Genomic DNA, 22,218 nt, shown 5'->3' on the forward strand with positions numbered 1-22,218 from the left:
TATTCTCTCCCTCCCCACAAAAGGTAGGATTTAGTCATCCTAATGTTAAATTGCATGACCAGGTTTTTACAATTGTACCACATCTGTGGCATAGAGTCGACCAACTTGTGGCCCCTTTCAGTTGTTAATTCACTCCATGATTGCTTAAACATTCCACAATTCATTTACATTTCTTGGTTTAGCTTCACAAACGGCATTTCTGATACCACCCCAAAAGTTCTCGATTGGATTGAGATCTGGGGATTGGGCTGGCCACTCCATAACATTAATTTTATTACTTTGGAACGAAGACTTTGCTCGTCTACTGGTGCGTTTGGGGTCATCGTCTTGTTGAAACACCAATTTCAAGGGCATGTCCTCTTCTGTATGAGGCAACCTCTTCAAACACCTTGACATACAATCTATAATCTATGATATTTGGTATCCGATAAATGAGCCCGACACAAGAGTAGGAGAAACATGCCCAGACTATGATACTTGCACCACCATGCTTCACTTTCAATATGTACTGAGGTTTGAATTCAGAGTTTGGGGGTCATCTCACACACAGTCTGTGGCCCCTAGACCACAGATGTCAAACAGGCGGCCCGCGGGCCATATTAGGCCCGCTAAGGGATTGAATCCGGCCCGCGAGACAACACTCAGAGAAGCGCAAGAGAAAAACAAGCTGCAGGTTGAAATTTGTCAACTGGATGTTGCCAAAGCCAGGTGCCTCTCACAAATACACTGTACTTGTATTTATTTCTCTCTCTCTCTCTCTCTCTTTTCCACCCTTTTTCTCCCACTCTGTCTCTTTCACTCTGTTTCTCTTCCTTTCTTGCTCTTTGTCTCTTTCTCTCTCTGTGTCTTTTAACCTCTTTTTTCCTTTTCTCTTTCTCTCTTCATACCCTTCGTGCTCTTTCCTCTCCTTCTGCCTTTCTATTTCTCTTTGGATTTCTTTCTTCCTCTCCCTTTCTTTTCCCCCTCTCTCACGACTTTTTATCTTTTGTTTCTCGTGCTCTCTCCTTCTCTTTTTCTTTCTTTGTCCAGCCCTCTCTCCTTTCCCCTCCCTCTTTCTCTTATTTCTTTATCTCTCCTTTTCTTTCTCTTTAATCTACTAGTCCGGCCCCTGACAGAATGTTTGTTCTATCGTGTGGCCCCTGAGTTAAAATGAGTTTGACACCCCTGCCCTAGACCCACAAGGGACATTTTTACTTTTTATCAGTCCACAAAATGTCCCTCCAATTTTCTTAAGGCCAGTTGATGTGTTCTTTGGCTAATTGTAATCTCCTATGCACATGCCTTTTTTTTAAACTGAGGGACTTTATGTAGGACTCTTGAAAATGAATTTGCTTCACACAGCACTAACAGGTAAATGCAGTCTGTGTTTGATCGTCCTAGAACTGATCATTGGCTTAGCCTTTGCCTTCCTGGTTATTCTCCAGTCCATTTTCTCCCACGTCTCTGTTTTTCTACCCATTTGAAGGCATTGGAGATCATTTTAGCTGAACAGCCAACAATCTTTTACACCTCTTTATAGGTTCCTTCCTCTCCAATAAACTTTAATCAAAAAAGGCCGTGCTTCGGAACAGTATCTTGAACGACCGATTTTCCTCGAATGCATGTTCAACCTGTGCTGGCTTCATAGTCCTTGAATAGGCTCCACCCGATTTACACGTGTTTTTGTTTTAGGTTGCCACACTTTCTTTTTTGAACACACCCCTTTGAACTATTTGCCCAATTGCACAGTCTTCGGAGCGTGCCTATTATAAATGGTGGGTCTTGTTTGTTTTCTGAGAATCTACTGCACCTACTCATAACATATTTGGCATGTAACAGAAAAATATATACTTAAAACCAGGGATATTCGCGTTAGTCACATTGAGCTGCTATTATTTTGAACCGCACAGTATTTATGTCATGCGATCATGATCAAATTAATTGTCTGTGGCTCCCTCTCATGTTTGTCAGCTTGGTAAGAATTTAAAATGTGAAACACAGCTGAAATATTGCATTTATTAGCAAGGTTTGTGAACAAGTTTACTAGCATAAGCCCCCATTCTAAAATATCTGTCTAGGTATACAACTCAAGTTCTTTTCCTGTGACCCCTCTCCAGTCACCACAGGTGTGACCCAGGGCTCTGTCCTGGGGCCTCTCCTCTATATAACCTATCTCCTCCCCTTAGGCAATATACTCAGTAAATTCGCGGATGACACCCAACTCCACACTCCCACCACCCTACCTCACCTCCTGCCCATCTGAAATAAAATCACTGTTTACCATCAAATTCTTAAAAATAAATAGCCATAGAGAACTGAATTACTTCTGATCTGCACCAAATTCACTGTCTTTAAAGTCGACAACTTCTCTCCATTGACAATTCCTTAGTTTTTCCCTCCCCTCGGGTCAGGAGTGTGGGTGTCATCCTCAACAGTACACTTTCCCTCAACTCTGATACAACTAAAATCACCTGGTCTGCTTACTTTCTTCACCCCCCACAGTACAGCCATTCTTGTCTATAGTCGTGTCACTTTATGCCTCCACTATTGCATAAGTCCCTCCATAAACTTCAGCTGGGTCTATAACTCTGCTGCCCGCATAATCCCCCCAAAAAACCCTTGCCATCGCATTACCCCCGTCCTTCAGCAACTTCTCTGGCTCCCAATCAACCATAGAATCACCTACAAAATCTTTTTACACCTATATGGGCATTCTTAAACTTGCCCCTCCCTACCTCTCCTTAACATTGCCACGCCATCCTTCACCCTCAGATCATCCTCCTCCCTACAGCTCACTGTACCTGCTGCCTGACTCAGCTCTATGGGGAGCAGAGCTTTCAGCCGCTCTGCCCCCCAGCTCTGGAACGCATTACTGCCTGACCTCTGTATGTATGTTTAAAACCTAACTCTTCAGACTTTCCTCATACCTTCATAGTCATCTGATCACATCCCCCCCTTTTAGGGTATTTGTTTTATTTGGTATCTATTACTTGCTTGTTCTATTGTTGTTTGGTATCCTGTGTATTGACCATGGCACTTTGGAGTAGAATGTTTTATTAATAGGTTTATGAGATGACATCATATCGAATAAAAACCTTTTCAGACTTGCTTATCTGCCATAAATTGCTTCTCATGTCCCCTACCTTTTTTACTGTACTTATTTTTGTTTATACTATCACCTCTCTATTCTGTTTACAGTACAACAACCTCGGTTTGCTGGAAGGCGCTTCTAAATAAAATGTGTTAATCAATAATAATCATATATTTTAATTATTATTAAAGTAAGCTGCCAAAACGCTAAAGTATCACGAATGAGACATTGTTTTATTCAACCAACATATTGCCCCTAAGAACAGCTGAGTTCTGAAAATACTTTACCGGTGATGGCTTATTGTGATTTTTTTAGGAAATTTAAATTCTATCAGGCATGAAAAATTATTGAAATGATCATTGTCTGTAAAAGTAGCCTATGATTAATACATGTAGATCCCTCATTGCTTTTATTCAGGTAAATGTTTAGGTGGTCGACTGAACCTGTTCTTTTCCAAAATAAAAATATTACTTGCTGGTAATAACATAGTGACAACACAGTAGATTTCTATTTGAGGAATTATATCAAATCTAGCTGTACTAATAAGAAAACTGAAAGAATGAGTGTGTGTGTGAAATATATTGTAAAGCGCTTTGTAGGTCCTCAGTGACCGGTAAAGCGCTTTATACATGCAGACCATTTACATTTAATCAGTAACAAAAAATAGGTTAGTGGAATGTAATAATTACACGGTATTGTTTTTGTAGTAATTGTACATCAAGGGCAAATACAGCCACTTCATTTTCATGTGATGTTTATTGAAGTCAATTTTCCCTTCTGTACAGCCTCAAAACAACCTCCATCGATGATGTCGCTCTTAAATGAGCTACGGAGCGTGAAAAAAAATAAAATCATTAAGGCCCAAAAGATAACGCTTGTGCCTGAATGGAAAATCCGTCTGACATGCAAATACAGTAGCATTTGATATTCTTTTGTTTCTTAAACATTTTTCAAATACATGGAAGAAAAAAAAAACAGGAGGAAAAATAAAGCCGGTAAAATTGACTTCGAAACTTGGTGCTTTATCAATCACTGTTCTTTAACATGTTAAATGACCTTAAAATTCATTTTAAAGACAATATAATTCCACCCGAGAAGCAAAAATGGACAAAATCCACGCGATGAAGAATGTACCTTTGCAAATTGTACATAATACATGCATTATAATCTAGAGGGATTTCTGAATTGATATTTGCTGCCCTACAAAAAGATGTCCACATTTACTAACAATTCTGGAAATGATTCGACATGAGTGTTTCCCCTGATGTTGCAAACCCAAATGACTGATTTAAAGGGGAAAAACAACTTTTTGTATATACATAAGCCGCACCTTAACCAAAAAGCCCCCCCCCTTTCTGTTTTTAACATCGCTCCAAAATCTTCCCGCAGTTATTTCCAGGTGTCTTACCATCAGTTCATCAACGCAAAGTTAACGTGTAGCAGCTCTGTTTCCTTCCATTTTTTTTTTTTGCATTTTCCATAACAAGGGTCAGTTTAAGCTCATTTTATTTGGGTACAGGCCCTAATGGCGTTTGTTACTATCCAACACCACCAGTCTTATTTTTTTTCCTGCTCGAGCGCCTCCTGGCGGTCGTTAGAAAAAATGCATATACATTAACCGCATCTCTGCAAAAATTGCAGGGTTGAAATTGTGTTACCAAAGTTGTGGCTTTTGTTCGTAACCTGCTAGGATACTTTTGTATTGTTTGGTGTATGCCAATAGAAAGCACATTGTTTTAAGTTATTGACAGACCCTTCCTTTCCAAAATTCTCTTTTCCCCATATACTGTATTTATTAGTGTATAACACGCATACAATAATATGAAGAACAGGTTGTAACAGGGATTCGAACCAGAGACACAGCGTTAAGAGCTCTAAACTAGGCCACACAGAAAGAAAAAGAATATGACTTATTTTTTGCTTATGCCAAATTAATTTGTGTATACTTCCATTATTTTTCACCATCCCCAAAAAAATTTTTTGGTGCGCGTTACACTTAAATTTTACGGTTGTATCGCTGAGCTCGTTGGCAGTGGGAATCGGACCACAGCAACGGGAGCATCAAGATCCAAGCCACAAGCCCACCAGGAGTGTAGATGTCTAAGCCAAAGGCATTTGGTTTTATCTCATCATCACACTGTTTTTACCTGCTGTGGCGCTAAACTCTTTCCCATAATACGTATGACATATGTAAAGGCGTTGGGTTTTATCGCATATCACACTGTATTTAGTCACAGTACCAGAGACAAATGTTAATTCCTATTTTTCTATTGTAGGTATGGTGAGTGATAAATTTATTGTCATTGTAACATTTGAAATGCACAAGAAAAGTAATATTTATCTCTGGTAATGTGACTAAAAATAGAGAGATAATGAGATAACATCTATCTTTTCGTACGTCATTCATACCACTGGTTGAATTTCAGTGCTCTTACCATCGCGACCTGGGTTCGATTCCCGTTGCATAAAACCACAAAGTTGGAGTCAAAATTTTATACCAATTTCTAATAAAAACTAAGGGTGAGCGTATACATGAGTGAGAGTTATACACAAATAAATGCTCAACTTGGAAAGCATGCCCTGAATGAGTTGCCACGAGCAATTAACAACACAGCCAACTCTCAAGCTACCAGTGAAGTGAGCAATGTAGCGTTGTTATTTACAGCCAGGTGTGCAAATATGAACCCATAATAAAGCCATGAGGTGGCGCTACGGAGTCGGCCGCATGCTTTATATGGCGCATGTGGAAACATGAAGACCTGTTGTGGCTTGCATGCTCCTAATTCTGGCAAAGCACTATTAAGGCATTACTTATTGAACGTTACACACAAAAATGGAGATAACATGCGCCGCTAATGACTACACCAGGGACGAGTACTGTTAACCGCGGTCCGAGAATATGCTGGCAAACAATAAAACTCAACTATTTCCATAAATGGTTCCTTCGCTTTGCGCCGTCTTGATTTTTCTGCATTTCTGCGTCTGAATTGGAGAAAATGAAGAGCAGTTAGTTGTTGCACAGGAATCATTTACATCAATCTTTTCTTGTGAACACAATCTTCACAAAGCTTCGAGTTAAAGCGATTACTTTTGACTTTAAAAGGAAAGATTATATCTGGAGTTAAATCAATAAAAGTGCTTTTAAGATTTACTGATGACAAACATTTGTTTTTACTTTAAATGGCTGCTGTCAAAAGTTAAAGATTTAAAGCTTTAACATGGACATGACTAGCTTTTTATATTAAAATTGGTGCTGTCAAAAAACAAAGCTCAAACTTGAGTTTAGGTTAAAGCTTTGAACCTGCATTAACTCAAGAGTTAAAACAGCACCTTTGACAACAACTTAAAGCTTTAAGTAATAAAAAAATTGACAAAATAAACTACCAATTTTGACTGACACAAAAAGTAAGGAGTTACAGTTTTGAAGGATTTCTCAGTTAAAGCCAATTAAAATATTTAACTCATGTCAGTCTGTTTGTAGTTGCATCCCTTTTGAATTGGAATAATTTCATTTCAAACTTTTGACAGAATACATGTATATTAAAAGCTTGTATCTGGAACTAAAGCAATGAAAGGGTTTTGAAGTTCTACTTATGATGCACTATTTTTTATTTCAAATTAGAGCTGTTTTATGTTTTTATATTAATGTTGTCAAAAGTTCAAACGTATTCATGAGTTCACTCAAAATTAAAGCTTTAAAGCCACAGTGTGTAATATTTGTTGTTAGGTGCGAGCAGGGGCCAGCTAAGTTAAGTAAAATAAATACAAATTTCTCAGTTTCTCAACATGTATTTTTTTTTTAAATAAAAATTAACATTGGTATAATAGTCAATGTAATTTTTCCTAGTATTCAAATCAGTTATATAAGTTTTGTGTACCACTAGGACACATTAAATATGACACACTGTCCTTTTAAAGCTGCTTTAACTAACTTCAAAGTAATAGCTTTAAAAGGACAGAGTGTCATTAACTTTTGCCAACGCTAAATCAAAGAAAAAACGCGTCAAAGTTAACTTTAGAGTTAAAGCATAAATGGTGCTTTTACCCACTTCATTTTGAGGGTTTTAACTCCAAATGAAAGGATTTACTTACAAGAAAATATGATTAAAATCACCAATAAAGCAAAAAAAATACTTAAACAATAATAAAAACAATGTTTTCTATTCATTATTGTTAAATGCTGACCCACCAGAGTCTAATAGATGAAGAGCACCCTCGTTCGGGGTAGATTGGCGTAGGTGGGATCGGCCAACTTGCGCACTCTGGAGTAGTTGACGAAGCCTCGGACAAACAGCATGAAACCTGAACGCAGTAGTCGAAAAAGTGAAGCCCTCCCTCGATGATAAGAAAATGATTCTCTTGACTCACCTAAAGCCAGAAAAACCCACCACAGCCAGTACTGACCGTCGAAGTAGCCTGGGAAGTAGGTGGAGAACTGCAAAAGAACAGCAGTCGACCAATTGAAACACGAGCACAGGTCCCCGTCATCGCGTTTCATCTTTTCTAGCTCTCACCCTGACGATGAGAACCCATTTGATGAGGGACAGACCGAAGCCCGAGATGGCCCCATACCGGCCGGCGGCCGACGTAGTCAAGCAGAAGGACAGGAAGAAGCCGATCCAGTTGAAGAGGAATGCCACTGAAACAAAAGCAACTTGCTGTGATACGACATCAACTGGAAAAGAGGGGAGGAGCAGCGTTTTCCTTACTGAAGAAGGTAAGCATGAATATGCCGTCGTTGCCTATCCGCAGCTGGTCAGCATCCTCAAAGTCATCTCGGGCCACAAAGTCATCCTCCTGCAAGCGAGGCCATAAGTGATGGGGGTTTTTCCTGGGGGCAGCGAACGCACCGACTGCGATAAAAGTACCGTGACTCTCCCGGGCACCAGGGGCACGCCGGCCTCCGCTTTGCTTCTTTCTGCTTCGTCATAGGACGGAAGAGTGGTGGCCACGTTGTAGGATGGCGGATTGGGGAATCGGCTGCCGTCTTCCTTGTATTCGAAGAAAGCTATGCAAACCACACATACTTTTCATTTGAATTTCTTCTCGTGAAATGTTTTCCTTGCTTTTAACACCTCACTAGTACTGAAAGAAAATAACGCACAATGTTCCTGGCTCACAAGGAAAGGCTCAACGTTTGGCTCACGGGTGGGTTCGTCTACAAATGTATATGCACAAACTCAAATTCATTATGAACATAGGATGAACTATTACTGGTCTACTTTAGGGTGGGGGCTTAATTTTGTATCATTTTTAATTAATATTAATATCAAAATTTACAAATGTCAATTTTTAATGATAAAATAAGTATTTCTCAAACCAAAATCAATTTTTTCGGACAAGAAAATAACAGTATAGTCCAGTCTTATTTCGGACATGCACTATTTTGGACATGCATGTGGGTATGTGAATAGAAAAAAATATTTTTAAATATTTTATATTTTCACTGTCTGCCTCGAGGGATATATGACCAGGGTAGATAGATAGATATTTTCACTGACATAGTTTAAAAAACATTTCTAAAAAATTGAAAAAACAAACTTACTGGTAGTAAAGTATTTATTTTAAATTATGGTTATAAAAAGGTTTTAGGGTCTTCAGATTAAAGAATGGTTAATCGAAAAATAGTTTGCTTAATAATTTTTTTTATAGCACTCAACAAAAACTCATCATATTAAAAATATTCAAAACTAAATAAAAAAAAAACATTTTTCAAAAAATAAATAGTAACAAATTTCCTCCTGAAACAAGATACAACTAATTTAATTGCAAAATAAACCGCAAAAAGAAAGAAAAATGGTGAGTTTTGCCAACTGGCTAATAGGGTTTTACTTGCTAGCACAAAGCTCAGCTATTCATAATTTCTTTGTGATGCGACAAAGTGTCAACGTTAATAAGTTTGCAAAGTCTTTACTATCAGAAACAAGCCCCATCTATAGGCCAATTTTCGAAAAGCAGAGCATGAGCCTTGGGAATACATTAGGTTGCGATGCACCCATTATCGCTAATGGTCCACTCCACACCGAGAGAAACCTTTCATGTGGTGTGTCAAACACTGGTAGCCTTTGTTTTTTAATAGAAACCCGAAAAAGTATGTTTGGAAAAAACACACAGCTAATAGACTCCCAACATATGATGTGCAAGTTTAGCATTACTCCCATTGAAGGACTTCATTCATAACGAGATTTTAAAGCTCACAACCTGCATTGGCCGCAGCGACACTGCTGTAAGGTGGGGGCGCATCCGGAGAAGGACCCTCTTGAGATGTCGGGAGCGGCTCTTCCTCGTTCACCAGCTGCATGATAGGGGACAAGCCGTCAATACCAAATGCCGCGGTGGGCCAAAGCTCAACTAGGAGGAATGTGCTGACCCAAATAGCAGCTAGCAATCAGCAAAATAATGACAGAATCAATACTAAAAGTGCATATGTGACAAATACTTGAAAATATTTCACTATATTCTCCCTACAGTATTACAGACAATAGCATAATGCGAGCAAATAAATAAAGGTTACATGATAGGTAATATTTGAGCACTCTAAAGACACATAGTCACATTTTTTTAAATTGTGCCACAAGAAACTGGGAAACACTTTGTGAATAGGGCAAGCTGGCCATTCTTTTTATTTTATTTTACATCTCATATTATACGAGAATTACTTTTATTTTTATTGTTTTTTAATAGCACCGCAGTGGTTAGCACGTGTGTGACACAGTTCTGAGGTCATGAGATCGAACCTTCCTGTGTTGAGTTTGCATGTTCTCCCTGTGCTTCGTGGATTTCCCCCAGGCACTCCAGTTTCCTCCCACATTCCAAAAGCATGGGTTTCAGGTAAATTGGCTGGCCCAAATTGTCCCTAGGTGTGAATGAGCGAGTGACTTGTGCCCTGCGACTGGCTGGAAACCAGTTCAAGGTGTCCCCTGCCCACTGCCTGAAGATAGCTGGGATGGGCTCCAGCACCCCCACGACCCTACTGAGGATAAGCGGTGCAGATAATGGATGTATATTTGTTAATTAAACATCTATTACAGCTTGGTCATCCTGGAAGGGGGGTTACCTCATGCGGCGTCCCTTCTCAAGATTTCTTCATTTACCTCATGCTGAGGTTTTTGAGTTTTCCTTTGCCCCCATGTAGGTTTTAGATCAGATAGTCTAATAATAGTCTATAAATTGCAGTCTGAGCAGTCGTTTGAGACTTCTTGTAATTAAGGGCTATACAAATAAATGACTTGACCTGAGGCAGGACAACAGCTAATCGGTGCAATTTTAGTTACAGACTTTGGCCTTTTTGTAATCGTCATTGATTTGCGTGATTCCTTATTCTTTTTTGTACTTTTAACACTCGATTTTGGTTGCACGAAATCTATTGGACACATAATCCACACTGCCTCTTAAAATTTTGAGTTCGCAACTCGCCTTTCAAAATTGGGCAAACTAAGCATAATTACCTGATGATATTCTTAAACCTCGGTGCAGCAGGTTTTAGTTAGTATATTGACACATGTCAAATTTGTATTTAAACGTCTGCACATTACAGCATTTTAATGCGAAATAATGCAATTGAACACACCACCAAATTTAAATGGCATACACTAACATTTTGCGGATTTTTCTGTGTTAAAGTTTTGAAGGGATTGCAGTATTTGAGTATCAGTTTTATTTTGAGTTGCAATTCGATTTCTAATATAAAAATATTTATTCATTTTGTTTTGCAAGTAATATTTAACTTTACATTTGTAAGGACAAAAAGGTTACACATTTTCTTCCTCCAAACTAAACCAGTCATACAAAAAGTCAATCATTAATCGGGACAAACTGTTGCATAACAACATGTGTGCCTATTGTTGTTGAATAATACTCATTTTTTGGACTTTATTGACAAGCGACATTTTGAGTTGTTTCCTCAGACGAATACAATTGGGTGTCCGGTTTGCTAGCGAACGTTCAGGAAGAAACAGCCATGTTAAGGATATTTAGTTATGCACTTCAAACTTGTTGTGTATAATTTAATGTAAGAAATTCAATATTAATAATGTGTTTTTCTTTTATATAGCAAATGACTTGAAGGTGGAGCTAGCATAGCGCAAGCCATAGCAGCTAACAGGCTGGCGTTAGTCGATTACGCTCTACCACTTACCTCTTGATATCTGACGTTGCTGTTTTGCTCAGCCATTGTGAACGAAGTGTCGAGTTATGAGTCAAATGTTATCTTCCGAAAAAGGAGAACGGCCTTGGCCGCCAAACGAGCGGTTGTTTTGCTGCCCCAAGTCGGCCACCTTCCTGCCTTCGCTTAAGCTCCGACAAGGTTTGGCAGTGGTGCGTTCAGGGCTTTTGGAAAACGTGGCATCGTTTGCGGCTACGCCACGATACTCCGATCCATTACGCATTTACAAACATAAAACAAACAAAATGACACTATATTTTAAAAAAATAATTTCATTAAAATTAAAGAACCAAAGAAAATACTTAGAGCAACTCTTGCTCACCCCAACCCCCACAAAAAGGACACTTAATCCTGATGCTACTAAACTGCAAACATGACTCATGGCATATGAAAAGCATTCAAAATCCAATCACTTTATTTAAAAAAAATCAGAGAAATATAAAGAGATTCGTTTTCAAAGGCACGTTTCACTGCCAAAATATAAACGATTTATTGGAATGTCATTTTCTTCCAATCATGTTCACACACATGAAGATCCTCTTCATTTCTTGGGCTCTAAATCGGGTAACTCCACCAGTTTGTTGTGCACATGCATGATCCCTATAAGAAAGAGATAAAAAAAGAAAAAGTTTGGGAATGTTTTCAAAAGACTCCTTTGCTGTGGGTGGGTTGGATCCCTTAAAACGACTAGGGTCGTGGGGCCACCATTTCCTGTGGTGTGTCTTAAGCAAGTACAACCTGGTGGCGCCCATCCCTTTGCAGGCCACCAGAAAGTTTTTCTCTATTTATGATGTTCTAACATAAAAAAGATGACATAAGATGAGGTGTGAAGCAAACATAGGCCTCATCACACTACTGCCGCTACCCTACTAGCGACCATTCGACTTCCGTAAAACAGTAGATACGAACATTTTTTTCGGGATGTCGAAAAATATCCAGACATTGCTGTACGTTAGATTTTGTATTGTGTGCACCTTTTTCCGAGAACAGGACATTACTGTATTGCTTCTTTCCGCCGCTACCGGCGTGTGACGCTGTGAAAGGTCACCCAGCATCCACCCCGAAGAAGAAATCCGGCTTCTACTTCCGAGTTCGTGTGTGAAAGCTTGATGCGGTTGAGAAAACGGTCGAAACGGTTTTTTTTCCGGCCACTTTTTACTACGGAGGAGGAGCTCTTGAAGCGCATCTTCCAAAAGTAAGTTAAACTCAACTTTATTTATCTTTATAGAGAATATTATTTTAAGAAATGTTTATTTATTAGTACAAAACAATACATGTTACTTATACAAAATAAAACACTGAAGCAGATTACGAACAAATTCAACTTACGAACGATCGTCCGGAGCTCGTTTGTAAGTCACGCAGCGTCTGTATACATTTTCCAGGATTAGATTTTTTTCAAAAAGGTCCTTAAAAAAGTATACATTGTATTGCAAGATTTTATTGTCTATTTACTTTTCACACCCCCTACACTTTTAAGGTTGAAAATCTTCAGTTGCAAAGTTCCAGACGTGTCATTATTGTCTCAAAATACAGTACAGTGAACCCTCGTTTATCGCGAGGGTTATGGTGTAAAAGAACCCGTGATGGCAAGGTCCCCGAGGTAAGAAACATCATTATTTTTTTGTTAGTTTTTATACAATTCAATACTTTACACAGAAACCACTCCTTTTTTAAGGACTGTTTTAGCCAATCATAATGCAGAACACAATGCATGATAAAAATCCATGAAGCGGAGTTATAGCGAGGGATTACTCTAGATCCCCAAGACACGACGTCCCCACCTTATGTAGTTATCATATTAAAGTTTGGAGGTGGAGGTGTTTGGTCACCTAATGACTCCCAACACCTCAGTTGGGTTGAGCGAGGGGGCTGGGAATCCCCTCCTCTGAATCAATCTCCCAAAAAGAGTCAGAAATGATATATATATATATATATATATATATATATTATATATAAAATCTGGGGTTTGGAGCTAATTACCATAGGTTTCTATCCTCTGCCACACGTCAATTTCACCTTGCGATCTTCACCTTAGAAGAGATTCATGACGTATGCCGGGGGTCTACTGTACGAGTAACATACAGCAATTCCACACAAAGTGCAAACTTTAAACACCAGCATAAATACTAACGTTCATCCATCAATGTAATAACTTTAAGTAGGACAAAAGGGAAAATTTAAATACATTTTATATTTACTAAATCATCAAAAACTTTTACAATTACTGTGACGTTTTTTGTTTTGTTTTATATTGTAATTATTCTTTGTTATTACTTCATAGTTGACCTTTTGATTAATATAATCCAGACGGCAATGTTGTGATGAAATCTCACCTTTGAAATATTTCACAGTTTTGACCCTCAGCTCCAGAGTGGCGTCTTCGTCACACACGAAAATAGTTTGCGGGTGCTGCTGGAAGGCAGAGACAGTCCACATGTGGTTGACGCCCTCCTCGATGGCTTTATACAAAGCAAAAGCCTTGTGGGCACCAGTGATGAGAATCATCACCTGTGGAGACCATTCAAACAAAAACAGAAGCCTTTATTGAAGCACAACAGCTGTTCTAAAATGATCTCTCTTTGAAAAATATATTTTAAAAAAATAAAAAGGGTGACTCCGCTGATTAATTGTCTTCCAATCTTTAATTGATGTCTTTTAAAGGGACAGTGTGTATTACTTGACCACAAAATGTAGCTGTAGCGTGTCCTACAACCGAAAACGAGTGCTTAAAAGCAAAAGGCAAAATAAATATCACGGAGACTCAAAGTGACCAAAATGCACCATTTTACTCATTTAATTGCCCAGCCTTTTAGACTTTTTTTCCCGATCAGTAGCAGCAAGATGGCGGAAAAATATGTCAGCTCCCTTTAGGTGAGGATCATGTTATTTAAAATAAATACTATATCATCAACCTACGACTATTTGAAAAAAAAAAAGCATGTTTATGTGATAGTTCATGTATTTTTGCCTATTATTTAAATAAAATTGTATTATTTATGTTTTTTTTAATACTGTGGGGTGCCAAATAATGCACACTGTCCCTTTAAACATTAAATAAATTACCTTTTATCTGATGCTATAAAAGTACAATGAATACTTTATTTTGCTAATGTCGCATCAACAGCCGGCAGGAAATTTATGGGTCTCTCTAGTCTTTTTGTAAGCGTCTTTTAAAAGTTTCATAGACACCTGATTTGAATTTGCTCATGTAACTAAAATATCTGCCTTTTATGCATTTGAATTTTTTTTAAATAATCAGATGCTCTTTTTTAATGCCATTAAATCAAATCAAAGATCTAAAAAATATTTCAGTTGGTCCCAAATAAAAACATTTAAAATGTTTAAAAAAAATGGAATATTTATTCCCCCCCCACAAAAAAAGATAAATATCGAAAAAGAGATTGTATTTATAATGAAAATAATTTCTTAAACGTAAGGCATTTTTTTAAGATTTAGACTACCTATAATTTTGATTTAATTTCCACCTATGTTCCGGTCTGGAGCCTTCGCTCTGAAACTGCTGGTGTACTAGTGATCCCAAGAGCCAAGAGGAGATCTGCAGGTTTCAGGGCGTTCTCCATTCGGGCCCTGGTGCTGTGGAATGCTCTTCCCCCTGAGATTCAATCTGCAACCTCAGTGGAAATGTTTATATCTAAGCTTAAAAAACACTTCTATTCTATAGCATATGAATAACCTAAATTTTATGTTGACAATATCTGTGTATTATTTATTATTGCAACATCCATCCTGCAAGGGGAATAACAACATGTGCGGTCGTTTCTCACAGTTTCTTCATTTTCCTCATGTTATGGTTTTTTAGTTTTTCCTTGCTCTCATGTAGGTTTTAGATCAGGGGATGATGTAATAATAGTCTGTGGTCTGCAATAATCGGTGGTCTGTGCAGCCCTTTGAGACTCTTTGTGATTAAGGGCTATACAATTAAACATGACTTGACGATAATTTTTGCTTGCAACATGCTTTTTATATCCACATTGGCGCTACGTTAGCGGCCCTCGCACCTGCTAAGCATTGCTATTCACAAAAAGTAGCTGCTGCATACGCGTATGAACCTAGCTACATTAGCTTACTTTGGTTTTCATTGTGCAACCAAAATTTCTAAAGCATTAAAAATTAGCACCATGTATAATAGACACTACTAAAACTTAGTAAACAATATATATTAATAATCCAAACAGACCAAGTGCATCTTGAAGGGACATTGTGTGTTATTTTGCACGTCCTAGTGGTTAAAAAAACGCATTCATTAAAACAACAATAAAAATTTAGAAAAATGGAAAAAAAACAATCTTGAAGTTTCGTTTAAACGAGTATTTTTTAGAATACTCATAGATCGAGAATTTTGTATCTATTTTACATAGCATGAGGCTTACTTAGAGCTGATATGTTTGTCCCCCATCTTTCCCCTTGGGATACCCACAAATGCCAAATTTCTTGTGGAAGGCTGGCAATTTTTAAAAAAAGAAAAATGGTTTTGTTGGTTTGGTCTTCGTTCTCTGTAAATTGTATTCTTCTTTGTGCTTTGTAGCACATATTTCTGGTTGCACTACACAATACAGCAATATCCAATGGTCATATATTTCAGTGTCCCTTTAATGCGAATGTCAGAAATTCAAGTTAACATTGGTCTGAACTCGAACCTCCTTTGCGTCCATGACGGTGCCCACGCCAACAGTCAGCGCCATGGTGGGCACTTTGCCCAGATCTCCGTCGAAGAATCGAGCGTTGGCCACGATGGTTTCCCTCGCCAAAGTCTTCACTCTTGTCCTCGACACCAGGCTCGAACCTGGCTCGTTGAAGGCGATGTGGCCATCCGGTCCAATCCCTAAACGATCACAAGAACATTTGGGCAAGATAAGATCGGGTGTAATTATGCGGTTGCTCAATTTAGTCTTGGTTTGATACCTCCGACAAAGAGCTGGATGCCCCCGGCTGCCGTTATTTTCTTCTCAAAGGCGTCGCACTCCACTTGCAAGTCGGCGGCGTTGCCGTCCAGGATGTGCGTGTTTTCGGCCCGGATGTTGATGTGCTTGAAGAAGTTATTCCACATGAAGGAGTGGTAGCTCTCGGGGTGATCTCGAGGAAGTCCTGCAGTTAGGATTTTAACAGGTAGTCAGGCACTTATTATTACTTTATGTCAGGAGTGTGAAACCCAATTGCACAGAGGACCAAAACTCAAACAACACCTTTGGTCGCGGGCCAAACAGGATAAACATTATGTACACTAAAACTTGACTTTAAAAAAAAATGGATATAAATTTATTCCAAAATAAACAAACGTAAACATTAAATGCATGAAAAACGTCGCTCTCCATAAAAACTATACAAATTCAAAATAAGAACTAACAGAAATATAAATACAATTTGTGCTTTTTGGGATTTTGCTTTGGTGAAAAACCTCTGCTGGATCCTCATATTCTTCTTTAACTCTTCAAATGTATCTTCTGCTCTGCATTTAGGTTTTTCAGCTTACTCTGATGCTTTGTCTTGTAGTGCTGTTTTACATTAAATTTCTATACTACAGCCATATTAGCTCCACAAAGAAGACACGCCAGTTTACCAGCAATGTCAGTAAAGACAGACAGGACAGACGGGACAGACGGGACAGACGGGACAGATAGGACAGATAGGATAGATAGGATAGATAGGATAGAAAGACAGACACTTTATTCATCCCCGTAGGGAAATTCACATTTCCAGCAGTATCCTTGTGTTAAAAAATAAAATAAGAGATATAGAATACAAAAATACCCAATACAACGTGTGGAAAAAAGAGCATTTAAATAGTGTTCCGAAAAATAGACACTGTAATAAAAATAGGGTAATATGCAAAAGTGGGGTTGGGGTTGAATGTGGGTTTTTACTCCCCACGTCGGAGTTAACATATATTCATCCTCCGATCGATTTTGAAAGGCTCCGTTTTCAGAATCAACTTTTTGCACTGCCATTGTGAGGATTTAGCATTCGCGTAATCCACAGGAACAGAAATGTCACCCTGCTTTTCTCCGTTTAGCCTTCTTTTACATCATGAAAGATAAAAGTTTGTCCCTGGGCGTTATGTCTCTGCTTCTTGACACTAAAGACTCACTATAAATGCACTTGTTGGTCTTGCTTTTCAACTGGCAAATGTGTTGTTTGTCAGGAGAGAGTTATGGATCGGGAAGTCTTGTTTCGGCAGATGAAGCGCTGCATTGTGGGATCTGTAGTTTGAGAGTTATCCGCGTTTCATAGAGCGGGTGTGGCCGGTGGTCCATGAGTTTGAGACCTATGCTCTATGTGAATGTAAAAAGCTGAATTAAAGAAGATCTCACATTCATCATCTCCAAAAAAACAGTCTGACCTCAAACTATTTCTTGTTCTCGTACTCCAGATGTGTTTCATTTATTGTAAGAATAAACTCTAACACGCATATGTTGTTGATCTATGCATTCAATGGAGGTAGACTTCATAGTGAAATCAAGCAGAGTCAGTTGGGTTGTAAGCATGAGCTCCAAGGTCCTTGCAAATGTCTACACAAACACCATTAAATAAAAGCTGAAAGTCCAACAAAAACTGTAGAATTTGTTGCACACTCACAACAAATCAATAGTTCTAAATACTTCAATTTGAGAAATCGTTAGATGAGACACTCTTGCTGATTTCTGGATATGTGTCAGAGAGTAAGCCAGCAAAAATTACAACTGAGGATAATTTAACTAGTATACTCAACAAAGGGTTTATAGCTGCAATGTAAAAAGGAAAACATAGTTTAGAAATTGTTTTTATAATTGCAAAAATATACTACTTCATTGAGAACAGTGGCTATGTCTAGATGCAGATAGTTTGATTGGAAATAGAATACAGACGCTCCCCTACTTACGACCATTCAACTTACGAAAAAAAATGCTAGATAGGAACATTTTTTCCGGGATGTCGAAAAATATCCGGACATTGCTGTAAGTTAGATTTTGTATCGTGTGTACCATTTTCCGAGTACAGGACATTACTGTAGTGCTTCTTTCTGCCGCTTACGGTGTGTGGTGACACTGTAAGAGGTCATCCAGCATCCACCCCGAAGAATAAATCCGGCTTCTACTTCCTAATCCGTGTGTAAACATACTATACTGTACTAAGAACTTTGACATTTTTATTGTTTAATATCTCATGCATCCATTCAATATGGTTGGTGTAAAGTGTAAAGAAGAGGCGAGCCGTTTCTTTTGAAATGAAAGTGGAATAAGAAAGCTTGATGCGGTTGAAAAATGGTTGGATCGCTTTTTTACGCCCACTTTCTACCACGGAGGAGAAAGTAGCCTAACTCTTAAAGCTCATCTTTCAAAAGTAAGTTAAACTTCACTTTATCTTTATAGAGGATATTATTTTATGAAATGTTTATTTTTAGTACAAATCAATACAGGTTACTTATACAAGCCTTAAACATACTTATATAAACCTTAAACATACAAAATATATAGCACTGAAGCAACTTATGAACAAAGTCAACTTACGAACGATCGTCGGGAAGCTATCTCGTTCATAAGTAGGCCAGCGCCTGTACTGGATTCCGGGAGCAAACCGAATGAATCATTTACATGCCTAAAAACTAAATAATTATTTGTGTGCATGGTGTTTTCAAAGTATTCCGATAACAAGGGTGATGTCATTACACAAATAGATGTTGATTCCAAATTTAACTTTTGACATTTAGAGATACATCATTAATTTCATTTACCAAATTTAACAAAGTAAAATGCTTGTTCCCTCCAGGCTCCAAATGTGAACACTATTGCTGGGTCTCGTGTTTTAACAAGACATGCTCATACCTGGCTAGCCAAAAGCATTTACTTTCACTATATATGGATGGACACAACTGTGGCATGTTTGCCTTGCGAGCATAGAATAAATCAGATATGTCATGGAGAGATCAAGCATACTATAGTATTATAGTGAGTCTTTAGTGTCAAGAAGCGGAGACATAAAGCCCAGGGATCAAGCCTGTTTTATACTTTGCAGCATAAAAAGAATCCCAGGTAAGAAAAACTGCACACACTCACAAGCTATCAGAAGACTTGAATTTCTATACATGTATGAGTAATCGGATAATGAAAGGACTAACCGAACAGTTTCAATCACAATACTAGAAGTAAAACCAAGAATCGGATTTTGTGTGTTTACAGACCTTATTGGAATACTGGAATTTTTTTGTTTTTGATCGGATTATTGCCTTTTCATAAACTTACCCAATGACTCAGCAAATGATCTGTACAATATTAAGGCACTTTCATGGATGGCCCAAGTACAAACCAAGGTATGGGAAGCATTTGAATCGCAGCCTCAGCTAGAGTTAGAATGTTTTCGTTCTCTATGAGAACTCCCATTGGGGCCCAGCTTGCATGACAAAATCTGCCGATTCAGCAGATTGAAACATCCTGTGCAAACAATTCTAATTCCTCATCCTCAAGCTATTTTGAAGTGCCAGTAGGAGTTTTGCAATAGAAAGAATGAGGACATTGTAGAGAAATTCAATGCGTTGACTTACCCACATACTCATCCATGTTAAAAGTCTTGACATATTGGAAAGAGAGTTCTCCTTTCTTGTAATATTCGATCAGTTTCTTGTAACAGCCTAAAGGAGTGCTTCCTGGAGAAAAGCCAAAGAAAAAGAAGCTTATTGCAACATTTTACAGTATCGGCTTGTGCCTCACTGGTTCTTTACCCCAAAGATTGATAAACCATAATAATGTTGCTCTAAATTGTCATACTCACCAGTAGGAAGCCCAAGTGTAAAAAAACGATCGGGCCCCGGTCTGAAAAGTAAAATTTTATTCCTGATGTACTTTGCAGCCCACTCACTTGCAGCGTCGTAGTCATTGAGGATAATCAGTTTCATTTTTCACGTTTTTGTGCTAGGAAACACTATGAATAGTAAAATTCGATGCAAATGAAGAAAAACACAACTACATCAGACTTTAGACTAACCAGACTTTAGACTCATCAATCAAGCGGTAAACTAAATTTAGTTATAGTACGTTGAGAACACTAGTGTTGTTAGAGACTAACAGAAAAGCAACTTTTGGCACACATTAAAGCTAAAAGTTAAACCACGCGCACGTCAGGCTGTGAAGAAAATAGTGGCGGCGGGTTGCGACGGCTCAAAGTGAGTGAGTCTGTCTAGTCATGTGACGTAAAGTGGCGGATGGATACGGAACTCTTAGCGGAAGTGACGTCAGATAACGGATCGTTTTTCTACAGTTGCTGATGATGCTGACTATGTCTTTTTAAGATATGGTTTACAGTAAGCGTGCTGAATTTTGGTCGTTTTATTTTCAATATAATTTTTGGAATACACCATGCCTGGAGAGAAAAAGAAAACACATTGTACAGTACCCAGAAATGGAGATCTTCAAGTGGTTTGAAGCCTAAAGACAAATTGGATATTGAGTCTCTCGCAAGCTCTCAAGATTTCTCAAGCCAAGAAATATGAACAGTGTACACATTTCCTTCTTTTTTTATAATGGGGCGAATTTCAAGCAGTTTCAGATGGCTTCAACGCAAGTGTATATGAGAATTTGTAACGAGATAATTACTTCAGAGTAACACCCTACTATTTGGTGTCAGTCGTGAATTACTTTTTAAATAAAGTAACTAGTAACTGTAACTAATCACTGTTTTTCAGTCATCCACCCAACACCAGTTACAACTACAAAGCATTAAAAAAATAGATGTATATTTTACCATACTAATTTCGAATCAAGTATTAGTGCTTTTTCAATTGCAGACTTCAAATTTCCTGTAATATCAAAATTTGAGGATTATGTTTGGTCACTTAATTTGTATAGACACACAAATTAGGTGATACTGCAAGCTGTTTCATTTTCACAGTGGTGTTTTTAGGTTCCTTCCAAGTTTGAAGTTAGTATTGCAACTTTTAGTGTCATAGGTTTGTAGACGAGAAAGGAAATGCACGATTTTTAAGATGGATAACGTTCAATAAGTATTTTTTTCTGTGGCTTAAGGGTCAATTTGTTATGTGCATGCTTTGTTCTTTGAAATTGGCAAATGTATAACGTCAAAAATTTAGAAACTGCAGGACTGATTTTCTTTGATAAACAATATTCATTTATAGATACAAAATGGTCAAACGGAAATAAACCATCGAATGTTTTGAGTAGCTCTAATGCCCCTTGTTGCTTTAGGCAAGTAGATGTGGGAGAGGGAATAGAATAGAATATACCTTTATTGTCAGTTACAAAATGGGTTAACATATTGTGAATACGTTAGAAAAAGTGCCACTGTAGTTCCTTAGATGTTTTGATTTGCACTACAAGATCCACTCCGTTACTTGCAAATCGAATGTCAGGCCCGACAATCAATTATAATTTGCCCGAAAAAGACAGTGAAATATTTAGCGCCTCCTAGCGGCGAAATACGTCATTGATGATTTAAAAAACGGTTTAAATAAGTTTAAAAAAAAATTATATTAACATTAATTATTTTAAATACTGGTAGGACAAGAAATTTCAATTCATTTGACATAAGATAAAGCCCACCCAGAGAGAGATGACAACGTTTGTAAGCCATCTTGCTACTACGGTGTGCCCAAAAAACGTTTCTTCCTGGCTTTCCCCCCCCTAATTTGTCCCTTTACCTCCCCCTTTTTTAAATGCATTCTCTTCGTTTTATCCTGCTTTCCCTTATTCTTCTCATTGTTGTTTTATTTTTATCTTTATTTTCCTTTTGTTCTCAATTCCCTTAACTTTTGCTTTCTATTTTCTATTCTCTTGGTTCATTTCCCCCATTCTTTTCGTGCTTTTCTTCCTTTATATAAAACTGGTCAAGAAACTCAGAATGGTAGATGGTCTGCATTTATATAGCGCTTTTCAAGTCAATGAAGACCTCAAAAAGCACTTTACACATACCCATTCACACACACACCATTAGGGAGTCAGCCATGCAAGGCGCCTACCTGCTGGGGGCAATAGGG

The 22,218-nt window shown here is 38.1% G+C and overlaps 2 protein-coding genes across 2 annotated transcripts; both read right to left on the bottom strand.

Moving 5' to 3' along the window:
• Positions 1-4,838: 4,838 nt before the first annotated feature.
• ndfip1 (Nedd4 family interacting protein 1) lies at positions 4,839-11,403 on the bottom strand. Its single transcript, XM_088343379.1, has 8 exons — positions 11,208-11,403; positions 9,272-9,365; positions 7,939-8,078; positions 7,780-7,867; positions 7,585-7,709; positions 7,439-7,505; positions 7,260-7,372; positions 4,839-6,052 (listed from the first exon to the last, which is right to left on the bottom strand). The coding sequence occupies exons 1-7, from the start codon at positions 11,241-11,243 to the stop codon at positions 7,266-7,268; spliced, it is 657 nt and encodes a 218-aa protein (XP_088199505.1). The 5' UTR covers positions 11,244-11,403; the 3' UTR covers positions 4,839-6,052; positions 7,260-7,265.
• A 228-nt stretch (positions 11,404-11,631) lies between these two features.
• Positions 11,632-20,432, bottom strand: gnpda1 (glucosamine-6-phosphate deaminase 1). Its single transcript, XM_088344090.1, has 6 exons — positions 20,001-20,432; positions 19,774-19,875; positions 16,161-16,343; positions 15,896-16,080; positions 13,571-13,745; positions 11,632-11,834 (listed from the first exon to the last, which is right to left on the bottom strand). Exons 1-6 carry the CDS (start codon positions 20,122-20,124, stop codon positions 11,776-11,778), a joined length of 828 nt encoding a protein of 275 aa, XP_088200216.1. The 5' UTR covers positions 20,125-20,432; the 3' UTR covers positions 11,632-11,775.
• Positions 20,433-22,218: the final 1,786 nt, after the last annotated feature.

This window comes from Urocampus carinirostris, chromosome 9 (genome assembly GCF_059441175.1).
Source record: "Urocampus carinirostris isolate Australia breed hairy pipefish chromosome 9, RoL_Ucar_1.0, whole genome shotgun sequence".
NCBI lineage: Eukaryota > Metazoa > Chordata > Actinopteri > Syngnathiformes > Syngnathidae > Urocampus > Urocampus carinirostris.

Excerpts from the sequence above, each read along its gene's own strand:
- ndfip1 (XM_088343379.1), bottom strand. The coding sequence starts at position 11,243 with ATGGCTGAGCAAAACAGCAACGTCAGATATCAAGAG. Across the intron at positions 7,710-7,779 it reads ATTCATGCTTACCTTCTTCA|TGGCATTCCTCTTCAACTGG; the intron begins GTAAGGAAAACG and ends CTTTTGTTTCAG. Across the intron at positions 7,506-7,584 it reads AATGGGTTCTCATCGTCAGG|TTCTCCACCTACTTCCCAGG; the intron begins GTGAGAGCTAGA and ends GTTCTTTTGCAG.
- gnpda1 (XM_088344090.1), bottom strand. The coding sequence starts at position 20,124 with ATGAAACTGATTATCCTCAATGACTACGACGCTGCAAGTGAGTGGGCT. Across the intron at positions 19,876-20,000 it reads TACACTTGGGCTTCCTACTG|GAAGCACTCCTTTAGGCTGT; the intron begins GTGAGTATGACA and ends GCTTTTCTCCAG. Across the intron at positions 13,746-15,895 it reads CCGTCATGGACGCAAAGGAG|GTGATGATTCTCATCACTGG; the intron begins GTTCGAGTTCAG and ends TGGTCTCCACAG.